The sequence below is a fragment of the Lithobates pipiens genome, unplaced genomic scaffold, assembly GCF_037356315.1.
Source record: "Lithobates pipiens isolate NorthernLeopardFrog02 unplaced genomic scaffold, aLitPip1_a1.2 Scaffold_18, whole genome shotgun sequence".
NCBI lineage: Eukaryota > Metazoa > Chordata > Amphibia > Anura > Ranidae > Lithobates > Lithobates pipiens.
Genome location: NW_027507758.1, coordinates 627662754 through 627684427, shown reverse-complemented (window position 1 = coordinate 627684427; position 21674 = coordinate 627662754). Strand labels below are relative to the sequence as shown.

Genomic DNA, 21674 nt, shown 5'->3' with positions numbered 1-21674 from the left:
TGCTCTGCTCAGCATGGATCAGGAAGCGCCCGGGGGTCTGCTGCACGTAGGGCTGGCAGGGCTGGTTCACATCGCCAGACTGCCGTGGATGGATCGGCTGTGCGTGTGGCTGCTCCCCTGCGGGTTGCACCGTCGGCCTCCGGGGTCTCTTTCCCCGGGGGGCTTACACCACCTCCTACGTGGGGGCCAGATGATCGCTCGGAAGGGGAGGTCTCGGAAGATGATGACTTGCCGGATCCTAGTGGTGCTGTCGCCGGCCCGGCGGTGAGGAACGCCCCGGGGCCGCCAGGTGAGTCCCCTGATGCGTTGTCACTGTCACATGCATTGCAGGGCTTGTTGGGGGGGGTACGGGAGGGCACAGGGTGGTCGGTGCCGCCGGTGGGGGGGGAGCCGGTGGGGGCGGGCGTAGCGGGTGGGGGGGTGCCGGGGGGGGGACTCTGCCGGGACCTTGCGGGATCTTATGGATGGGTTGCGGGCGTTGGTTGGTCGCTTCGACCGGGGACAGGCCCCACCGCCTGTGACCCCGTGGGTGGCTCCCCCGGCGGAGGTGCCGGAGACGGCCCTGGGGGCCGCCGTGGCTGCTCCCGCGGCGGCCCCTGTGGCGCCCGCGTCGGGGCCAGTGGCGGCTGCGGACGGAGGGAAGAAGGATGCGATTGTGCGTGAGGACATCGTGCGGTTGGCCGACGCGGCGCGGTGTGAGGTTTACGTGTGTTTCGAGGGCCCGCTGGGGGCTCATTTGAAGCAGGAGGTCCGGGAAAAAATTTGGAAGGGGGAGTTTGTGGAGATTTTTTCTCTTCTCCCGTTGGAGAAGTTTAACTTGGATAGGGTCAAGCCCGACGATTCCAAGAAGGAGGACGAGGAGAAGCGGCGGTATCGGCTGATTCTGCGCACGTTCTCCAACTGGCTTCAGGCGTTTGCCATCTTGGCGAGTGTCATCGGCGAGAAGAGCCCCGAGCATTGTTCGGCGCTTTTCTGTTACATGGATGCGATCGGTGAGGCCCATCGGGCGTATGGGGGGGTGGCTTGGCTCCGGTACGACGAGCAGTTTCGGCAGCGCAAGGCGGTGCGGCCGGAACTGCGTTGGGACCATAAGGACATCAGCCTTTGGATGCGGCTGATGTCTTCGGCGAGGGCTGCACCTCAGTTTTTTCAGGGGGGGGCCGGGAGTGCGCCTACCTCGGGACTGTCGGCCGGAAAAAAGTGGGGGGTTTGCTGGCAATATAACGAGGGTGCCTGCAAGTTCGGGGGCACGTGCAAGTTCAAGCACGAGTGTTCCGGTTGCGGGGGGGCCCACGCGTTGTCCCGTTGTTTCCGAAAAGGGAAGCGGGCCGGGGATGCCGCTCAGAAAAGGGAGGACGCCGGTGATGCTGGCAAGGATGCTCCCTTTTCTAAGTCGGTATCCGGATAGGGCGGCGGCGCGGTTGTTGGAGGCAGGGTTTCGGGATGGCTTTCCGATTCCGTGCTCGTTGCCCGGGGTACCGCGGGTTGCCAGGAATTTGAAGTCGGCGTTGGAGCGTCCGGGGGTGGTGGGCGAAAAGCTGCGGAAGGAGGTGGAGTTGGGGCGCATGTGGGGGCCGCTTGCGGACAAGCCATGGCCCGACTTGGTGGTTTCTCCGTTGGGGGTGGTCCCCAAGAAGGAGCCGGGGAAGTTTCGGCTCATTCATCACCTGTCCTTTCCGAAGGGGGGCTCGGTGAATGATTTCATCGACCCTGAGGTGTGCACTGTTTCTTACACGTCATTTGACGCCGCTGTCCGGTGGGTGCGGCGGTATGGGCGTGGGGCACTGATGGCCAAGGCCGATGTGGAGTCGGCTTTTCGGCTGCTTCCGGTTCATCCTGATAGCTTTCGGCTGTTGGGATGCTGCTGGCGCGACGAGTATTTTGTCGACATGTGCCTGCCGATGGGTTGTTCGATCTCCTGTGCGTACTTTGAAACGTTTAGCTCCTTTTTGGAATGGGTGGTGCGGGATGCGGCGGGTCTGGAGTCGGTCATTCATTATTTGGATGATTTTCTCTGCGTGGGCCCCCCTGCCTCTGCTGTGTGTGCGATTTTGTTGTCCACGTTGCAGCACATCGCGGGCAGGTTTGGGGTTCCCCTGGCGGCTGATAAGACGGAGGGTCCGACGTCTGAGCTGAGTTTCCTGGGGATCGTGATTGATTCCCAGGCTATGGAGTGTCGGCTGCCAGAGGCCAAGCTGTTGGATTTGCAGCGGGAGATTCGGGAGATTCAGGGGCGGCGGAAGGTCCAGTTGCGGACCTTGCAGTCGCTTTTGGATAAACTGAATTTCGCCTGCAGAATTATTCCCATGGGGAGGATATTTTGCCGGCGGCTGTCGGCGGCGACAGCGGGGGTCAGCGTTCCTACTCATTTCGTACGGCTGGGGGGTGAGCACCGTGAGGATTTGCGTGTATGGCACGAGTTTTTGGCCTCTTACAATGGCCGGGCCCTGTGGATGGCGGGCCCGGTCAGTAACTTTGATTTGGATTTGGTTACGGACGCGGCGGGTTCCTCGGGTTACGGGGCGTTTTTCCGGGGACGGTGGAGTGCGGAGCCTTGGCCGGAGGCTTGGCGGACGGCAGGGGGTTACTGGGCAACCTGGTCCTGTTGGAACTGTTTCCGATCGTGTTGGCTATGGAGTTGTGGGGGGAGGAGTGTCGGAATTTGAAGTTGCGCATTAATTGCGACAACATGGGGGTGGTGCAGGTGGTGAACCGGGTGTCGGCTTCTTCCCCTCCTGTTATTCGTTTAATGCGGCAGTTGGTCCTGCGTTGTTTGCAGCTTAATGTTTTTGTTTACGCTGTTCACATCCCGGGCGTGGAAAACGAGTTGGCTGACTCCCTATCTCGTTTTCAGTGGGACCGGTTCCGGGAGCTGGCGCCGGGCGCGGAGGCGGACGGGGCACCTTGCCCGGAGTGGATCTGGAAGCTGCCCTTGGAGTCGCTGCCGGATGGATCCGGCGGTCAGTGAGTGGGCCCACCTGGTTGGCCTATTCTAAGGTTTGGTCGGAATGGTCTGGTCTGGTTCGGGAGGCGGGGGTGGTCGATTGGGTCGCTGATTGGCGGTTGTTGGTTATCTATTTTGTGGCTCGGAATATGGAGGGTGGGGCGTCTGTGTCTGCGATCGGTCGGAAGTTGGCGGGTTTGGCCTTTTTGTTTAAGCTGTTGCGGGTTGAGGACTGGACGAAGGATTTTTGGGTGCGTCAGGCGTTGAAGGGTTATCGCAGGCGCTGCAGGGTTCAGGATACGAGGAGGCCAGTGACGTTTGCTATTTTGCAGGCGATCTGTGCTCAGTTGGGGGTGGTGTGTTCTTCGGAGTATGAGGTGCGATTGTTTCGGGCTGCTTTTTCCTTAGCGTTCTATGGGGCTTTTCCCGTTGGGGAGTTGGTTAGCCCGTCCAAGCACGTGGCCGGGGGGTTGTTTGACGGGGAGGTGCGCTTAGGGGCGGACAGGGTTGGCCTCTGGCTGCGCAGGTCCAAGACGGATCAGCTGGGCAGAGGGGTGCTGGTGTCGCTGTTTGCTTTACCAGGATCTGGGGTGTGCCCGGTGGCGGTGGTGCGGGATTTTCGCGCTGTCCGTGGTGGGGGGGAGGGTCCATTCCTGTGTCACGCGGAAGGGTCCTTCTTGTCGAGATACCAGTTTGTTTCGGTTTTTCGTAAGTGTTTACGGGCGGTAGGCCTGGATGGGAGGGAGTTTGCATCCCATTCGTTCCGGATCGGGGCGGCCACGGAGGCGGCCCAGTGCGGTTTGGATGAGGCTGCGGTTCGCAGGATTGGGAGATGGGAGTCGCGGCGTTTTCGTTCTTACGTCAGGCCGCACTTGGTTTTACTTTAATTGTAGTGTTCTGGGCTCTTTAATATAAAAACAAAAAAAAAAAAAAAAAAACTAAAAGGGGTTTGCACTCCTGCGTAGGACGTGCACGGGATTCTGTTGGTGATTTTCCTGCACTGCCTGTGCTGGGGTTGCGGGTATGGTTCTCTTTTCATGTTTGTATGTTACGGTGTGTGAATTTGTGTTAGGCTCGCTGTTTTGTTCCTTTCCCTGGGGGTTTTTTACTGGTGGGTTGTTTGGGTGGTTGAGGTGGTGTTAATTTCGCTGGGGTTTGGGGTTGGGGTGCTTTTACGTTGTTGTTTTTTCTTTCAGATGGAGGTACGGCTCGCCTCGTCTGGATCGTGGGCCACTCCTACGTGTGTTGGGGGGCCAGGAGAGGAGATCAGCGTCCGGAGGGCAGGCAGCTGGGGATTTCCAGGGGGGAGGCGTGTTTGCGGTGGTTGGGCGTCCCTGGGCTGCGCTGGGGTGGCTTGGTGGCGGAGATTGAGAGACATGTGTCTCGGGGGGGTCCCCCGGCGGTGCTGGTGATTCACGCGGGGGGGGAATGACCTGGGGGTCGTGAAGATCCGGGACTTGCTGGCGGATATCAAGTCTGATTTTCTGCGGCTGCGTTCCCGCTTTCCGGGTACGGTACTGGTGTGGTCGGACATCGTGGCGCGGACGGCGTGGCGGTGGGCTCGTTCGGTGTCGAGCATCCAGAAGACCCGCATTCGGGTCAATAAGGTTATTGGGCGTTTTGTGGCCAGTCAGGGCGGGATTGTGGTTCGCCACCGGGAATTGGAGTGCAATGTGGGCATGTACCTTAGGCGGGATGGGGTGCATCTGTCTGATGTGGGGATTGATTTGTGGTCCTTGGGTCTGCAGGAGGGCATCCGAAGGGCGTTGCGGGTGTGGGGTGGCCCGCAAGGGTAAGGTAGTCACCCTTGTGGGCTGTGGCGGTGTGTGTCTGGTGGTCTTTGACGGTTGGCGGTAAAAATCAGAAGTCATCTGATATGGGGTGGGGGGCCCATTGCTAAGATGGGTCCCTCCGGTGTATTCCTGAACGTTGGAGGGAATACCGGTATGGTTGTCACTGCGGAGGTTGTCTCCGAGCGGTCACAGCTCGAGGCCTGGAGAAGTGGGAAGTGGGTACCGCAGTGACTTGTTGGGTTGGTAAAGTTATGGGTCACCGTCAGAGATCACCAGACCGGGCATGTTAGCTAGATGCTATTTCGTTACCAGATGTGTGTTATTGGTTATATGTTTATGTTTACAAGTATATTTTATATTGTACATTCTTTCGGTTATATATATATATTTATGGAGATATATATTTATATATTTTTGGTTGGAGTATTTTTGAGGTTTGTAATAAAGGCTGTTGTGGCCATTTTACTCCAAAGCAAGGTGTGGTCTCTTACTTATGGAATAACATGGGGGGTGGAGGTTGGAGTATATGGGCAACAGGTAATAGTGGGGGCCTTTAGACTACCCTGGTCAAGTGAGGCCCGGAGTGCAATGACTGGAAGGAAGATAACGGAGGACCGGGCATGACAGGGATGGATAGGGCAGCAGGGGTTAATTTAGAGGCAGAAGCTGGGAGGAGGAGCTGGGAGAGTCCGTTGCTGGAGGGGGGCGGAGCGGCATAAAAGGTGGAGGGGGCGGAGCTTTGAGTCAGTCCGTCGGAGGGGAACCAGAGAGGAGGCATTTGTCCCACCCTCCCTCCCTACTTTTTCAGTTGGGTGTTTTTGGTTGTTGTGTTTTTTTGTCTTGCAGGTGCCGTGGATCGCATGTCATGACAGCTGTGGAGTCGGAATTGGATGCTGGCGGTGTGTGTCTGGTGGTCTTTGACGGTTGGCGGTAAAAATCAGAAGTCATCTGATATGGGGTGGGGGGCCCATTGCTAAGATGGGTCCCTCCGGTGTATTTCTGAACGTTGGAGGGAATACCGGTATGGTTGTCACTGCGGAGGTTGTCTCCGAGCGGTCACAGCTCGAGGCCTGGAGAAGTGGGAAGTGGGTACCGCAGTGACTTGTTGGGTTGGTAAAGTTATGGGTCACCGTCAGAGATCACCAGACCGGGCATGTTAGCTAGATGCTATTTCGTTACCAGATGTGTGTTATTGGTTATATGTTTATGTTTACAAGTATATTTTATATTGTACATTCTTTCGGTTATATATATATATATATATTTATGGAGATATATATTTATATATTTTTGGTTGGAGTATTTTTGAGGTTTGTAATAAAGGCTGTTGTGGCCATTTTACTCCAAAGCAAGGTGTGGTCTCTTACTTATGGAATAACATGGGGGGTGGAGGTTGGAGTATATGGGCAACAGGTAATAGTGGGGGCCTTTAGACTACCCTGGTCAAGGAAGGAGCGGGACCGAATCTCCAACATGGTGCCACCTCGGCACTGCCACAAAGATCCCCACAAGGTGCTGAGAAACAGGACTACAGAGTCCTTACAGGAGGAACCAGGACAAGCCTGCAAAGCAGCCAGCTAAGAGACCAGCCAGGGAGGGACATGCTGCTTTATGTACACAAGATGTCCTCTCCATCCACTCTGCTCTCACGCACTGCTGGAGGGCGATGTACAGGACATGCAGGAGGACACAGGGGAGTGGGGTATTGCATTACTGTCTTGCATTCTGTACCCTTCTCCTGCACCCCATGTTCTGCATTCTGCACCCCATGTTCTGCACCCTGCACAGAACTTTCTGAACCCCATGTCCTGTGTTTTGTACCCTTCTCCTGCACCCCATGTCCTGCTTTCTGCACCCTATGTCCTGTGTTCTTCACCCCATGTCCTACACCCTTCAGCTCATGTCTTGCATTCTGCACCCTGCAGGTCATCTTCTGCACCACTTGTTCTGTACCCTGAACCCCATGTCCTGTATTCTGCACCTCACAAATGACTTACCTTGCCCTGGGCGCTGACAGCCCACGCTACACTAATAAGAACAGTTTCCTAACTTTTTTAGTTGGCTCCTAGAGTCAAATCAAATTTGTCAAGCCTTGCCTTAAGTGACTTTCCTCCTATCCCCTCATCTCCTTCATTATGTTAGTCGTGCTGAGATAATCTCCCATTGGCTGAGTAATATTCTCATTTGTCTCTGAGCTCCTTCTTGCTATTCCTCGTCCTGCCTATTGTTTCCTTGGATTGATTTTCTGTGTAGTGACCCCGGCTTCAGAGAGATCGAGGAGAGGTGAGCGTGCTGGGAATTCTGGGACATTAACCCAGTAATGGCGCGTACACACGACTAAACTTTTCGACGGACCAGCTCAGACGTTCTTCCAGACGGACTTTCGGTGGAGGTCAGATGGACTTTCTGAATGAAACGGACTTGGCCACACACGACCGGACTAAGTCCGTTCGAAAGACCGTTTGTTTTGAGTGAGATGACGTAAACGGGACTAAACAAGGAAGTTCAATAGCCAGTAGCCAATAGCTGCCCTTGCGTCGTATTTGGTCCATCCGACTAGCACACAAACAGTTTTCCTGGTTTTTAGTCCGTCGGATAGATTTGAAACATGTTTTATTTCTAGGTCCATCGGGCCAAGTCTGCTGGAAAGTCCGATCGTGTGTATGTGGCATAACAGACAAGGGATGTGTCTGGATGGTGACTGTATCATTGTGTGTGTCAGGTTCCTATAAGGTGTCAGGATGTCACTGTCTATTTCTCCATGGAGGAGTGGGAGTATTTAGAAGGACACAAGGATCTCTACAAGGACGTCATGATGGACAATCAGCCGCCCCTCACATCACCGGGTAAGAGGAGACTTTATTGTAAAGGAGAGAGCAGTACGGAGGCTCCACCTAGATCCCCCATCATCTGATAAACACATAGAAACAATGTATTCAGTCAGTGTGTGTGTTTCCTACAGATGGATCTAGTAATGGGAACCCACCAGAGAGATGTCCCCATCCGCTGTATTCCCGGGATTCTACACAGGAAGGTCACACCATCCCTCACCATCATCAGGTAGATGAGGAATAATCACTGATAGTATCATTAGGATCTGTACATTATCTGCATTGTTAACATTTTTATTCTATATTCAGAGTGGAAACCTGAGAGATTCTAAAGTTGAGGTTAAAGAAGAAATAAAAGAGGAGGATGCTGAGGATGGGATGATGGAGGAGTCAGAGTCTCTAAAATGGAGGAAGATGGCGCCGTAGAGAAGACGGGAGGGGGGGAGCAAATGGCGGGAGATACTGAGCGGCTCCTGGAGGCTATCACTTTCTGCCGGACCTCACTCACGGCTCAAATCAAAGAGGTCAAAGTAGATATCCCCCTCATCAGGCAGGATTTGCACAAACTTCGGGACCGAGTTAAGACTGCAAAGAACAGACTGGGTAATGTGGAAGATGCTATCCCCCCCCCCCCCCCCACTGCAAGAAGGCTCAGACCGCATGCAGCGACAGATCCAGCAACTGTTCTCGAAGCAGGACGACATGGAGAACAGGTTGAGGAGATGCAACCTGCACCTCATTGGTCTCCCTGAAGGTGCAGAGAGTAAGGACCCCACCACATTTTTAGAACAACTGCTCATCTCTAACTATGGCAGGGAAGCCTTCTCCCCCATGCTTACAGTTGAGAGAGCTCATCGCATGCCAGCGAAACCATCCCAACAGGGAGCCCCCCCGCACATTCATAGCCAAGCTACTCAACTACAAGGACTGGGATGTGGTGCTGAGAATGGCCAGAGAAAAGGGAAATATCCAGATAAGAAACGCTAAAGTCGCAATTTTCCTGGATTTCTCGACAGAGGTCCAGCGTCGCAGACAGGGGTTCATGGAGGCCAAACGCAGATTGCGAATCCAACACATTAAGTATGCCATGTTATTCCCAGCCCGCCTACGGGTGGAACATGACGGCCGAGCATTCTTCTTTGAAGACCCTGAAGAGGCGATTACCTGGTTGGAACACCGAGCAGCCCCAGAGAATGCTGCCTAATACCACTGTAAGTACATTTACAGACACACGATTTTCATTTATATTACAGTGTGCTATACTTCTCAACAGTTGTTTGGCTGATTTGGGCCCTGCGCCACGTTTTAGGCACTCGGTTAACTACGTGGCACTTATGAGCTTCTGCCCATAACATCCTCTATACCGGGATATTATACTGTAAGACTTGGCAGTACTTAAACTCAGGACATAAACACTGTACATGAGAGTCAAGTCAAAACCTTGATTGCTTGGTCACAAAATCGGACTGTTTGGTTCTCTCTCAATATGTTTTTTTTTTCTTTTCTCTTTTTTGTCACCTCTGAGGACCTATATGGCACAATATACTACATAAGAGGCTGGAGCCTCGAGACGGCAGCAGTTCTACCCCCCAATTGCAAGGTGCAGCGAAACTTTCCCCCATTTAGCACTGGAGAATACTCCTTTGAATCCAGCAGTTGTGACAGTTCACTACTACATAGCCTTCACTCCTTGAGGAGCTCGCTACAACACTGCTCTGCACTGCTGCAGCTCGTGGGTTCACATTTTGTGATGTTTTTCAAGTAGCGTTGCTTTTATCTTTTTTGTTAGAATTGTTCACAAGGTTTGGGGGTGATGCCCGCACCAGTTGGGAATGGTGTAGTGCGGGGAGGGGGGTGGGGAAATATTTTCGTTGAGTAAATCTACACATGATGTATTCCAATTACAGGTAACACTGCAAAAATGTATGTTAACACAGGTATTATATGCTATGCTTTTACTTTTATTCTCTATGCTACACGTGACAATCGAAACTTGCAGGAAGTTAAGTGTAAGGCTGACCCCAGGTCAGCCTGTGTTTGTAGGAGGAGTCAGGATTTGGGCTGCATAAAGCCTGCCCTCCTGCTCTCGTGGACGTTGGCTTTCGTGCCAACGTCACTTCCGGGAGGCTTCCCCCATGTGATTCCGCAGGGGGGGGCAGGGGTTTGCTGGCGGCTCCGGTCTCCGCGAGGGAGCCCTTCTCCGGGAGGGGAGGAAGGTGTCGATCGCCGGCCGTGTGGTGGGGGGGTTAGTCCGCCCCTCTCTCCCAGGGTTGTTCCAGCTGCCCCCTGTCTTCTCTCCCGGTGTTCATGCTGGGGGAGGGGGGGTGTTTCGTCACGCCAGCTCCACTCATTGACCCCACTTCTCCCGGGTTCCGCGGAGGGGAGAGTGTTCAGCCACCTAGGAGGCCGTTCCTCTTGCCTGCTTGCTGGGGGAGGGGGGTTTCGTCCACCTCTCCTGCCTGTCTCCTTCTCCTGGTAGTCATGCTGGGGGCAGGGGGGCTCTGTCCATGGGAAGAAGGGGGTTAGTCCGCCTGGTGGCTGCAGGGGTGATGCTTCTCCCACCCGCCTCCTTTTCCCAGTGTCTCCACCGGGGGGAGGTTCGGGTCGCCTGCTTCTGCTGGAGGAGGGGGGGTTCATCCGCCTGGTGGTCGATTTCTCATGCAATTTACGGTTTTTCATGCTAGTTTATGCTTTTCATGCTTTTTCCCGGGTTCTCATGCATTTTCCGGTCTCATGCAATTTGCGGTTTCTCGTGCAATTTACGGTTTCCCGTGCAATTTACGGCCTTTCATGCAGTTTACAGTCTTCTCGTGCCGTTTGTGGTCTTCTCATGCAGTTATGATCTTCTCATACAATTTACGGTTTCTCATACCAATTTACGGTCTCGTGCTAATTTGCGGTCTCGTGCAAATTACGAGTTTTTACGCAATTTATGTTTTTGTTAATTCACGGCTTTATGCAATTACGGTTTTACGCAATTTACGGTTCTCATGCAATTTCTGTGTCTGATGCAGTTGACATGTCATGCGATTTATGTTTGTTTTTTTCCGTGCGATTTATGGTTTCATGCAATTTACAGTTTCTGCAAATTACGGTTTCTTACGCAATTTTACAGTTTTCTGCAATTTACGTATTTTTTTGCAATTTTGTGTTGCTTAGTCGTTTTGCATTTCTCAGGCGGTTGACATTTTATGGTTCTTTTAGGGTTTTCAAATAATTTATGGTTCTCAGGTTTTACATTTTCCCATGCAATTTTACTTGTTTGATGCAATTTTACGTGTCTGATGCCATTTACATGTCTGTTGTATTTTACATGTCTCAGGCGACTTTTATGTTTTCCTACATTTTCCCTATGTTTCTCTTGTTTTTTCCCTTATGTAAAATTTTTTCAAATGTTTACGTTTTTCCCAATATGCTTACATTTTTCCTATGTGTCGTTTGTTTCATGTTACCCTTCGTTTGCGGCATTTTCGTTAGCTGGTACTTACATCCAGGATCTGTCACGTTTACAGGTCCATACGGGCTGAGATTTCGTTGTTAATTGATTGTCGTCCCACAATCTTCTCGCCTGTAGTCCACACATCATACGTACATGTTCACCGTTATACCTTTACCTTTACTACCCACCACGGTCTGTGGGTACCTTAGCCCTGAGTGTTCGTTTTTAATTTCCTGTCTTGGTGCTGGAGGTTGCTCGGGCTCATTTCTGCATTTATTAGGGTGGTATCATCAGGTTCACATTCATGCGCTGTTGGTCCTGTCATTTCGGCACTCACGTCCTCACACTTTAAGTCCTACATCTTTTACTTGTCAGGTACCAGGGGGTTTGTTGTGTCACGGGCGGGTTGTTATTAGCTTTTCTGGTCATCTTACACAGCTGGGTTGTCCATGTTCTTCCACCGCGGGTTACCCATCACGCCTATGGGTTTAACAGATTGAGGTGATCGTTTTTAATTGGTTTGGTCGGTGGCAAGTCTTCTCATCTGTTTTTACACCACTCACATTTTGTTCTGAACTCACGTTTCTCATGCTATGTTACGTTTCTCATGCAATGTCACGTTTCTCATGTAATGTTACGTTTCTCATGCATTGTTACATTTCTCTCGTTTTCCAGGTTTCTCTCGTGTCCCCCTCTGGGTTTTCTCTCGCATCCCCCCCAGGGTTTTCTCTCATGCCCCCCCCCCCACAGGGTTTTCTCTCGTGTCCCCAGGGTTTCTCTCGTGCCCCCCCCGGGTTTTCTCTTGTGTCCCCAGGGTTTCTCTCGTGTCCCCAAGGGTTTCTCTCGTGTCCCCAAGGGTTTCTCTCGTGTCCCCAAGGTTTTCTCTCGTGTCCCCAAGGTTTTCTCTCGTGTCCCCAGGGTTTCTCTCGTGTCCCCCCTGGGTTTCTCTCGTGTCCCCCCTGGGTTTTCTCTTGTGGTACATCATTTCACGTTCTCGTGCAACCTTGCAGCCTTGGTTCTTATGCTGCTCACGGTTATCAGCTCACACTACTCATGTTTCTCATCCAGTCTCGTTTCCTTCTCGCAGGTTACTTTCTTGTCACAGGTTTTCTTTTTCTGCTCACGGTTCTCTCGCTAGTTGTGTTCCTGTCCAGTTGGGGATCAGCCCACACTATCTTTAATTTCCTTGCTGTGTCCGGCCAGGAGTTGCACATGGTATGGAGCGATTGGTTAGTTAGCCTATTGCTGCTCCGCAGCTTCTACTGGCTCAGGGGCTTTAGTGGATCCTGGGCCAGTATCGGTAAGCTCAGGTCTCGGATGCAGGTACCAGCGTCGTACTTTTTCTTCAGTGCCACATTTGTGGTAGATTGATTTTCCATTTGGCTGACGTAGCAGCTTTGATCAGTAGGTTTTGTTTTACATACCAGGTAGGCTCACGACACTGCTTGGCATGTTTTCTAGGCTTCCAGTCTAGGTTTCCAGTCCTGTTGGTTAATATACAGTTCCTATTTTGGCTTTTCTGTTTTTTTTTGTTTTTTTTTGCCTCTTCCAGCTTGTATTGGCCCACAGCACTTTCAGGGCGTATCGAGTTAAGTCTCAGCATTTCATGTTGAATGACCCGTCAGATTGTTTTATTTTCTGCACCTTCGTTTGAAGCCGTCCAGGGTTCCAGCGGAGTAGACTCCCTGTTGTGCTCAGCTGATTTTCCATCATGGGTCTTGTTTTTCGTGATGTTTGCCATACTCTCAGGTCTCCTTTTGCTTTGGTCAACAGCTCGGGTCGCAAGGCGGTGCCATAGCTGGATTTTGTGGTGTCTTAAGCCAGGGGGGGTGCTTCTGACCCAGGGTCTCACTTACTTTGGTCAATTTACTGGTGGGCACCCCGGCCCATTCTGTCACATCTGCATGCTCGCAAGGCGCAGCATTCGGGGGCAGCATGATTATCAGGTTCTTGGTGCCTGGCTAGGTGTGGTGCTTGGTGTTGGTTTTATACCAGCTTGTTAGTGTTACATTTGTCAAACCTTGGGTGGGCCTCTACTGCCTTTCCTAGCGCTTCCTTTTCTGCAGCTAAAGTCATACCTCATTGCCACCACCCCAGGTTAGACATTATTTCACTGTGTAATCTGGTTGTTATGCTTTCATCATACTGTGTTATTTTTGCCCCCTTTTAGGCATACTGACCACGTGACCCTGGCACACTTCAGGTCTATGTTCTTTGTTGCTCTTTGTTCCTTTCCTTACTATCCACGGATTGATTCCGAGTACAAGTGTAAGGCTGATCACAGGTCAGCCTGTGTTTGTAGGAGGAGTCAGGCTGCATAAAACCTGCCCTCCTCTGCCTCCTCCTCTTGTGGACGCTGACTTTCATGTCCCACCCACCCATTCCCTTTTTCATTTCATTCATTACATTTTCATACTTGGGTATGCCCCCTTTTAGGCATACTGACCACGTGACCCTGGCACACTTCAGGTCTATGTTCTTTGTTCCTTTCCTTACTATACACGGATTAACTCCGAGTACAAGGGTAGCTGTCCCACACTATCCCAAAATTGATAACCTATGGTGTCTTTAAAGTTCCTAACCTGGAATGTGAGGGGTCTGCGTGAGAAGGTAAAACGCTCGGCAGCACTCGCATTCATTGAAAAACAACGGGCTGATATAGTGGTCCTGGTTGAGACTCACGTGGAGGTGAGGCTACAGATGGCCCTCCGCCGTCCGTGGGTGGGATGGACATTCCACTCCACCCACACACCCGAAGCGCGTGGAGTCTCCATCCTCATAGATAAAACGGTACATTTTGAACTTAACGAGGTTGTCACGGACTCACAGGGACGCTATGTCTTCCTCTGCAAAGGTGTACGGCGAACCTTTCCTCATATTGGCCTTTTATGTCCCCCCCATTCTCCATTTGTATAATACTAGAAGGACTCACATTTATGACACAACATCCCACAGTCCAGGCAGTTTGGTTGGGGGACTTCAACACTACACTGAATCCCTCCCTAGATAAACTCCAAACCCCAAACTCCACTACAGTAGCCACCAGGAACACCAAATTCTCCAAACTGATCTCCTCCTTCCACCTGGTTGACACCTGGAGATATAAATTCCCATATAAGCAAGCATACTCTTGCTTCTCCTCTACCCATAATTCCGTGTCCAGAATTGATTTCATACTCTTGTCACAAGGCCTCACTCCACAGCTAATGGATACGCAGTTCTGTCCTAGACTGCTCTCAGACCATAGCCCTTATTCGATCACACTGAGCATGCCTATAGATAAGCCCAGATGGACATGGCGCTTGAACCCATTTTGGCTCACATTACTGCCAGAGGACGATAACCTCGCTGACGAGTGGAAGTTATACTTCAGAGACAATGAACACTCAGCCCCCATGGCAGCAGTTTGGGAGTCATTTAAACGACATGCCCACATGTCCCTGACCTCGCGCATCAACAGAGTCAAGACAGACTCTGCAGGTACGTTAGACAGGGCAGTGGCGGAATTGTCCGACATGGAACAACAATACATGTCAGATCCTAATCCAGTACATGCCGACGCACTCAAACTTCAGACTAGAGTAGTAACTCAACTCCAATACAACAAAACAAGACAGAAACTGTTCTTCGCTAAACAAAAGCTGTTCGAGCACAGGGAAAGGGCCGGCAGGCTGTTGGCATACCTTGTTCATAGCGAGGATGGGCCTCCAGTGGTAATTTCTCTACATGGTCCTGAAGGTCGACAGGTTACAGATCCACATACGGTGTCCTCCATGTTCAGGGACTTCTTTGCTGATCTATACACAGAAGTCCTGACGATGAAGTTCCAATGACCTCCTTTTTGGAAGAGGTTACGCGGAGACAGTTGCCGGATTTGCCAGGTCTAAGTCCCCAGGCTCGGACGGCTTACCCATAAAATTCTGCTCCCAATATAGTAAGACACTAATTCCTAAACTATTGGACTTATACAATCACCTATTCGAGACAGGTACACTCCCCCCCTCCATGAGAGAAGCGACCATAGTCCTCATTCCCAAACCAGGTAAAGACCCTGGATACCCGGAATCCTATCGCCCCATTTCACTCCTGCAAGTAGACATCAAGATTCTAGCCTGTAAAAGAGCTAGAAGAAGGCGCGGTGGCCCGGCAGAAGAACCGAAGAGGGAGACAAGACGCCCGAAGTCGGAAGAAGAGGGCGGCAGCGAGGAAGAAAGCCAGGCTCCTCCGCTAGTAAAAGGCTGCGCGGCCCCCCCTTCCTCAAGGCACCCCCCCATGTTGAGGGCACGTGGCCTGGTATGGCTCAGGGGGGGGGGGGGGCGCTCGCTCGTCCCCCCCTTTCCTGGCCGGCCGGGTAGCGTGCTTGGACAAGGGTCTGATGTGGACTTGGGGGGGACCCCACGCCGATCTTTTCGGCGTTGAGGTTCCCCTTTAAGTCCATACCAGGTGGCGGGGCCAGCGACGCATCCTTCGCTGGCCCCGCCTACCTGGAGACGTGCTCAAAATGAGCGGACTTTTCTCCGGGCGGGAAAATTCAGTTCATTTCAAAAGTACGGCGGACTGGCATACGCATGGCCGGATTGTCCGCCGAAATGCAAGTCCCGTACTTTCAGGTAAAAAAGGTCCGCCGGAGGCTATACATGGGGGGATTGTCCGGCGGACTTGAGTTTGCCGGACTTTTCCACCCGATTGTTTGATCGTGTGTACACGGCATTAGTGGCACAAAGGCTCAAGCACATAAAGAGACAATGAATCACTTATTTTTCCTTTACCTTGTATTTGCGGTGTTATGTGCATACCCTTCTACAAATCATTATTGCCATATACCACTGTGAGCTGTTTACTATACAGTATATGTCATGAATGTACATTCCGCTCCTTAGAAACTATTACACAACATATATAAGTACTGTGTTTAACTATGTGTACAATGTAATTGCTCAACAAAAACCTTCGTTCAACGAAAAAAAAAAAGAGGCGCATGAGGGGGGTGTGGCTAGGATTTAGATGAGACAGGATGTGTTTCCTAGGAGCTCCACTGAATCCTTTTACATCCCACTCCATCTCGGGACACTCTGCAGCTCTTGTGGACTGATATTGCTGTATAAGCAGAGGGGGAACACGCAGGATTAATGCCTTCTCAAAAATCGGCTTCAGCTCCCCAGATTACCTGGTTTCAAAAAACACAGCAGCAGCGTGGCATGTGCAGGGCCACCGCCATCTTGCCATCACACAAGGCCTTGTCTCACTCTCCTGGCAACTCTGCAGCGCACATGGAGAAGGCAGCAAAGGGTACTTAATACACCATCACTGGATGGTATACATTTGCAGCCGGAGGGGGGGTCTCTCGGCAGCGGACCTTACTACTATGATCCTGGCAGCCATTGATAGCAGCAAAGTAGCTCTCATGCTCAGAATTGACCATCTGGCATCTGAATGCACCATAATCAGACAGGATCTGGATAAAATCAGGGGGTGCTTGACAGGAGTGGAGGAGCATATTTCAGAGCTAACAAAAAATATGTGAAAAGTTGCACTACAAGTGAGTCAAAGTAAAATAGAGTACAAATCAGCAGCTAGCATCAATAACGTGATAAGTTGCTTAAGAAGAAAAAGGAAATATAAAATGCAGCGCTTTTGGAACCTCTTTGAGTCTCCGGGGAATACCATGGACTAGCTTGACTCCATTTAAACGTTACATTTGCCTATCTACACCTGTGTTCTCCCTCTTGGAAATAAGGAGTGTGGGATGACTGCCCTGCATTTTGGAGCACACACATAGGAGCTCCTGGACTGTTCTACTGTTTTTTGTTCTTGTGTTCTTATGTATTACAGCAGGGTCAGTTTGTTTTCAGGCTCCAGGTGCCACCATGTGGGGATATTATCTTTTCTAATTTAAATATTGTGTTTTCCTAACCTTGTTTTCCTTTACAGCCCCTTTGGAGCACAGAGGTGGGGCCGTTGGCCTACTTCTGTCTTCCTGGTTATGTTTCTATATACTTTGAAAAGCTATTATGGCTCTGTCGGTTAAAGTACTGTCTTGGTATATACAGGGCCTTAATGACGAAGTGAAAAGGACAGCAATGTTTAGCTAATTGAAGGTGGTCAGACCACAAATTGTCCTCCTACAAGAGACGGATGGGAGCAAGGTGATATCATTGTGAAGATTGTGGATACACCGTATGTTTCATGCTTCTTATTCCTCTTATGTGAGAGGAGTGACCATTTTGCTCAGCAAGAGTATACCCTGCTCAATCCAGATGGTGATCTCTGATCTAGGGGGAGATATGTTATCTTAGTGGTGGATATATATCAAACGACCATGGTGATTGCAAGCATTTATATACCACCCACTTTTCAACCGCAATTGTTATATGATTTATTGGTGCTGGATATCACTATTAAAGAAATGGAGGCAGCCATCCTCTTGTTTCCCTCACACAATTCTCCGGGCCTGGATGGGTTCCCAGTGGAATGGTATAGAGAGTATTCTGACACGCTCACCCCTAGTCTACAATCACTATATTCATATTTCTTTGAACACAAAGTGTTGCTATCGTCTATGTTGGAAGTATATGTGGTGCTCTTGCCCAATCCGGGCAAGGATCATACATGTTGCTCCTCTTATAGACTGATAGCCCTCTTTAACGTGGATCTAAAGATCCTTACAAAGGTCTTGGCCACTAGGGAGGCGGTGGTGCTACCAGCCCTGGTAGATTGATCAAACGGGTTTCATGTCTGGGAAGTCGATGGATAAAAATCTTCGTTGTCTATTTACCTGCTTTGACTCAGTGGATTGGGGGTATATGAGGACAGTGTTGAAGAGTATGGGCTTTGGTCCACGTTACTGTAAGTGGGTATCTCTACTATACAGTGCACCTAGGATGGCGTTAAATATCCCCCTTTTTTGCTGTGGACAGGGCAATCAGGCAGGGTTGTCCATTGCCACCCTTCCTGTTTTTCCTTATGATTGAACTTTGAGGTGGGTGCACTGGAGGTTGGCTCAATCAGAGTGCCTAGCGTTGTTTTCGGCCAACATATTCGTGTTTTTGAAGAATCCAGCTCCCTCTCTGAATGCAGTTTTAGGTATTTTAGATAATTTTATGAAATTTTCCGGCCTTAGAGTGAACTGGGACAAGTCGACCATTTTGCCACTTGACCAGGTTACGTCGGATCCGAGGCACCATTCACGTATTTTGGGATTTGCATCTCTACAAGGGCTACGGACTATCTTGGCTTAAATTTGCTGCCCCTGCTGGACCTCCTTAACAGGAAAGCTGAATTATGGAAGAACCCCCTTTGTCGGTTTTGGGATGTATAAATCTTCTCAAAATGAAGATCCTTTCCGGTCTTTTTATATTTTTTTGCACAATTCTCCGGTGTGGCTCCCGCATACCTTTTTTCGTTGGGTGCATGGCATTTTTGGCTCATTCATATGTGGAAACTCATCTCCCAGGATAGGTCTCTGGGCTCTTCAGGAGCCTTTGGGGCAGGGGGGTCTTGCGTTGCCTGATCTAAATAAGAATTTTTTGGCTGGCCAGGGAGTTTTTGCATGTAGGTGGCTTCTTGGGGATGATAGAGATTTTGTCATGGTATTAGAGGCAGCGGTGCTGGGTTCATATGAGAGTCTACGACTCCTGGTCCATCGTGGTCCTGGAGCCAAATTTCCTTTAATGGAAATTTGAGAGCTACCATTAGGGCCTGGGACAATACTCAGAACCTAATGGTGCCTGCATCTGAGTCTGTCGCCAACTTCTCTCTTGTGGTTGAATCCCCATTTTCCCCACTTTTCATACCAGACACAGTCATATGGGGGTCAAAGGGGGTTAGGACCTTGGGTGACATTGTTAGAGGGGGAAAATTAATCCCACTTTGACGATCTAAAACAAGATTTGACCTGTCCAACTCGTATCTGTTTTGTTACCTTCAATTCACGCATGCATCTCAGTTTGGCTCTGTCAGGGTGGTAATGAGGCCCTCCACATTGGAATCTATCCTGTTGGACGAGTCAATGAAAAAAACCCTATCAGAACTATACAAGGAGCACTTTCCTACAACTCTCCCCTCAGTAGTATCGCCAAGAGATCGTCTGATCCAAATTAAATTTCTTCACGGAATATATTATACACCAGCAAAACTAGCCAAAATTTATCCAGGGACTTCAGGGGAGTGTTAGAGATGCTCAGACTCTCCGGCTGAATTTAGTCATATATTTTGGCACTGCCCAGTGGCTCAGGAATTTTGGGCTGCTGTTGTATGCTGTGTTGAGATCACCTCTTCGGTGCTAGTGCCTATGACAGTACCTCTAGGATACGGCTAGAGGCTAATGGACTGACAGATGGCAAACAGGATTTGAATGGGTTGTTTCAGAGACTGAATCAACTTTTGATTAAAAATTCTTCCCTTTACTGGCATAAAAGTTACTTTGACTTTTATATCGATTTTAAAATTTGTCCCCTTTGGGCTGAGGATCCAAATCTTTCCCACCATCCCACAAATTAGTGGTGATATGAGGAAATTATGGGAGGAGAAGCTTCATAAATGTTCCTGCCAGATGATGGAGATCCTAAAAGAGCATTATAGTAACGAAATTAGGGGGTTAGACGAGCAAATTCAAAAGTTGTGTTCAGACAATCAGGACCCTACAACCAATCAGAAATATGATGAGCAACAGAAAAGCCTGTATGAATTTATGAAATAATTTAATAAAAAGATTGTAGTTCATAAAAACAAAAAACCTATGAGGGATATTGTGGCCTACGACTCAAACAAAGCATATAAGTGGCAGGTAAGTCAGAGAGGGAAACTGACACGGTAATTTTATAGATAGGCAACTCCTATCCTCATATTGGTTATTGGTTCCAAATTAATAATAACTACTGCAGTAGGGAACAGACAAAAGATACACCCCGCATCTTTCAAAATAACAGTTCTGCTTTATTATGACGCATTTGAAGGTTTTTATACACATGATTACGTAGGTATCACATTAATATTACAATTGTACGTTTATGGTAAAAAGGGGCGTAACATAGGCAGGCTAACTCTAATCAGGACTCGAAAGAATGAATATATGTACTGAAAACATTATTAGTGCCATGTGCAAAGTGAGGGCAGTGTGCAATACATATAGAGAAAGAGTGGAAAGAGAAAGGTAGAACTCAAAATAATGATACTGATGTAATCTCTTCTGTCTCTTCCTCATCCGTTTCCTCTTGACAGGCTGACTCAGAGGCATCGAGTAACCCAGGATGTAGGACATATAAGAAAAGGAAATTTGTTGGTCAGGGAAGTGCTAATACCCGTACCAAAAGACAGAATACTAGCCAGGGTAACTTTATGTATTTGAAGGGAGCTCCTTTGCCTCTTCCTAATTTTTCTTTCTCTCAATTCCAACCTCAAGTTCATATCCCTTCGATGTTTAGAGGTGGTAGTATTACCCAAATGCAGAATGGGGGTGATGCACAGGGTTCTGGTCCCACGGGTTAACAGCCAAACGTGAGAAAACCACAAAAAAATAATACCAATATTTAAACCAACTACTCCTTCCACATCCCAGACAGGCCCCTCCCCTTTGGAGGAGTCAAAAAAGTAGGGCGGTCTAGGGACTTATGTGAAGAAGACTTGGTAACTAATAAATTAGAGGTGATCAATTTATCACAACACAATCTTTCAGAACTCAGTCCTAGAATTAGGTTTAAGTTGCCAGAAAGGCAATAAATTTGAGCTGGCAAAGGATATTATGCTCTTTGCTAGGAAACTCTTGTTCCATGTCATTCACAACACTGTTACTCCCCAGGCTTAAAAAGCTAACGATATGGAGCTATGGAAGGATTTTGGCATCAATGATTTTCAGGCCCTAAACGACCTTATACAACTTTGGGAAGAAAGTAACCCAACTGATTGCATATATCCAGTTGCTTCACTGTCAGAGACATCGAGCACTAAACTTAAAGTTTTCTCAGAATACAAAAATAAATCCCAATCATTTCCCCCACTGTAACGGTGTATACATATCTGGTAATTTGTTCAGAACGTTTTTTATGACATAAGATCTCTTCCTGATATATCCACCACAGAGAGTAATCTTACGCCCAAAATTTATAATTATAAAACCACCGGACAAGGGAGGGAATGTGGTGATTTTGGATCGCCAAAGGTATATTAGGATGTGTATGGATATTATTAATAACAAGGAATAGTACAGATGTACAGTATACCTGAAAAACAAATTCAGACGTTTTACCAGGAATTTAGGGAGATTATTCTTAGAGCATTTGAGGCTCATAAACAAGAATATATATGAATTTCTCAATTTCCAATTATACCTACCTTCTACTCTTTACCAAAGTTGCATAAGAACAGAGATACATCACCTGGGTGCCCGATAGTATCAGGGATAGGAAGTATCTCTGAGAAAGCGAGTAAATTGATGGGTTATCTAAGACCATTCATTACATCTTTACCTTCGTATGTACGGGATACTAGAGCTCTATTGAAGATTTTGGATGACATCATTGTGCCAACCAAAGCATGGCTTGTCACAATCGATGTCAAGGCCCTTTATTGCTCAATACCAATATGTAAAGGGTATTACCATGATTGCAGAGTTTCTGAAAGAGAATACCACCATGTGGCATTATAACGCCTTTGGGAGCGATCATTGTTCT

General features: G+C 49.4%; 1 protein-coding gene across 1 annotated transcript in view; it reads right to left on the bottom strand.

The window, feature by feature from the left end:
• LOC143986872 (uncharacterized) overlaps positions 1-21674 on the bottom strand; it is a 106347-nt gene that overhangs the window by 48161 nt on the left and 36512 nt on the right. The window contains exon 11 of the mRNA XM_077485279.1: positions 16783-16789. Coding sequence (XP_077341405.1) covers positions 16783-16789 — 7 coding nt within the window. The remainder of the gene's footprint in view (positions 1-16782; positions 16790-21674) is intronic.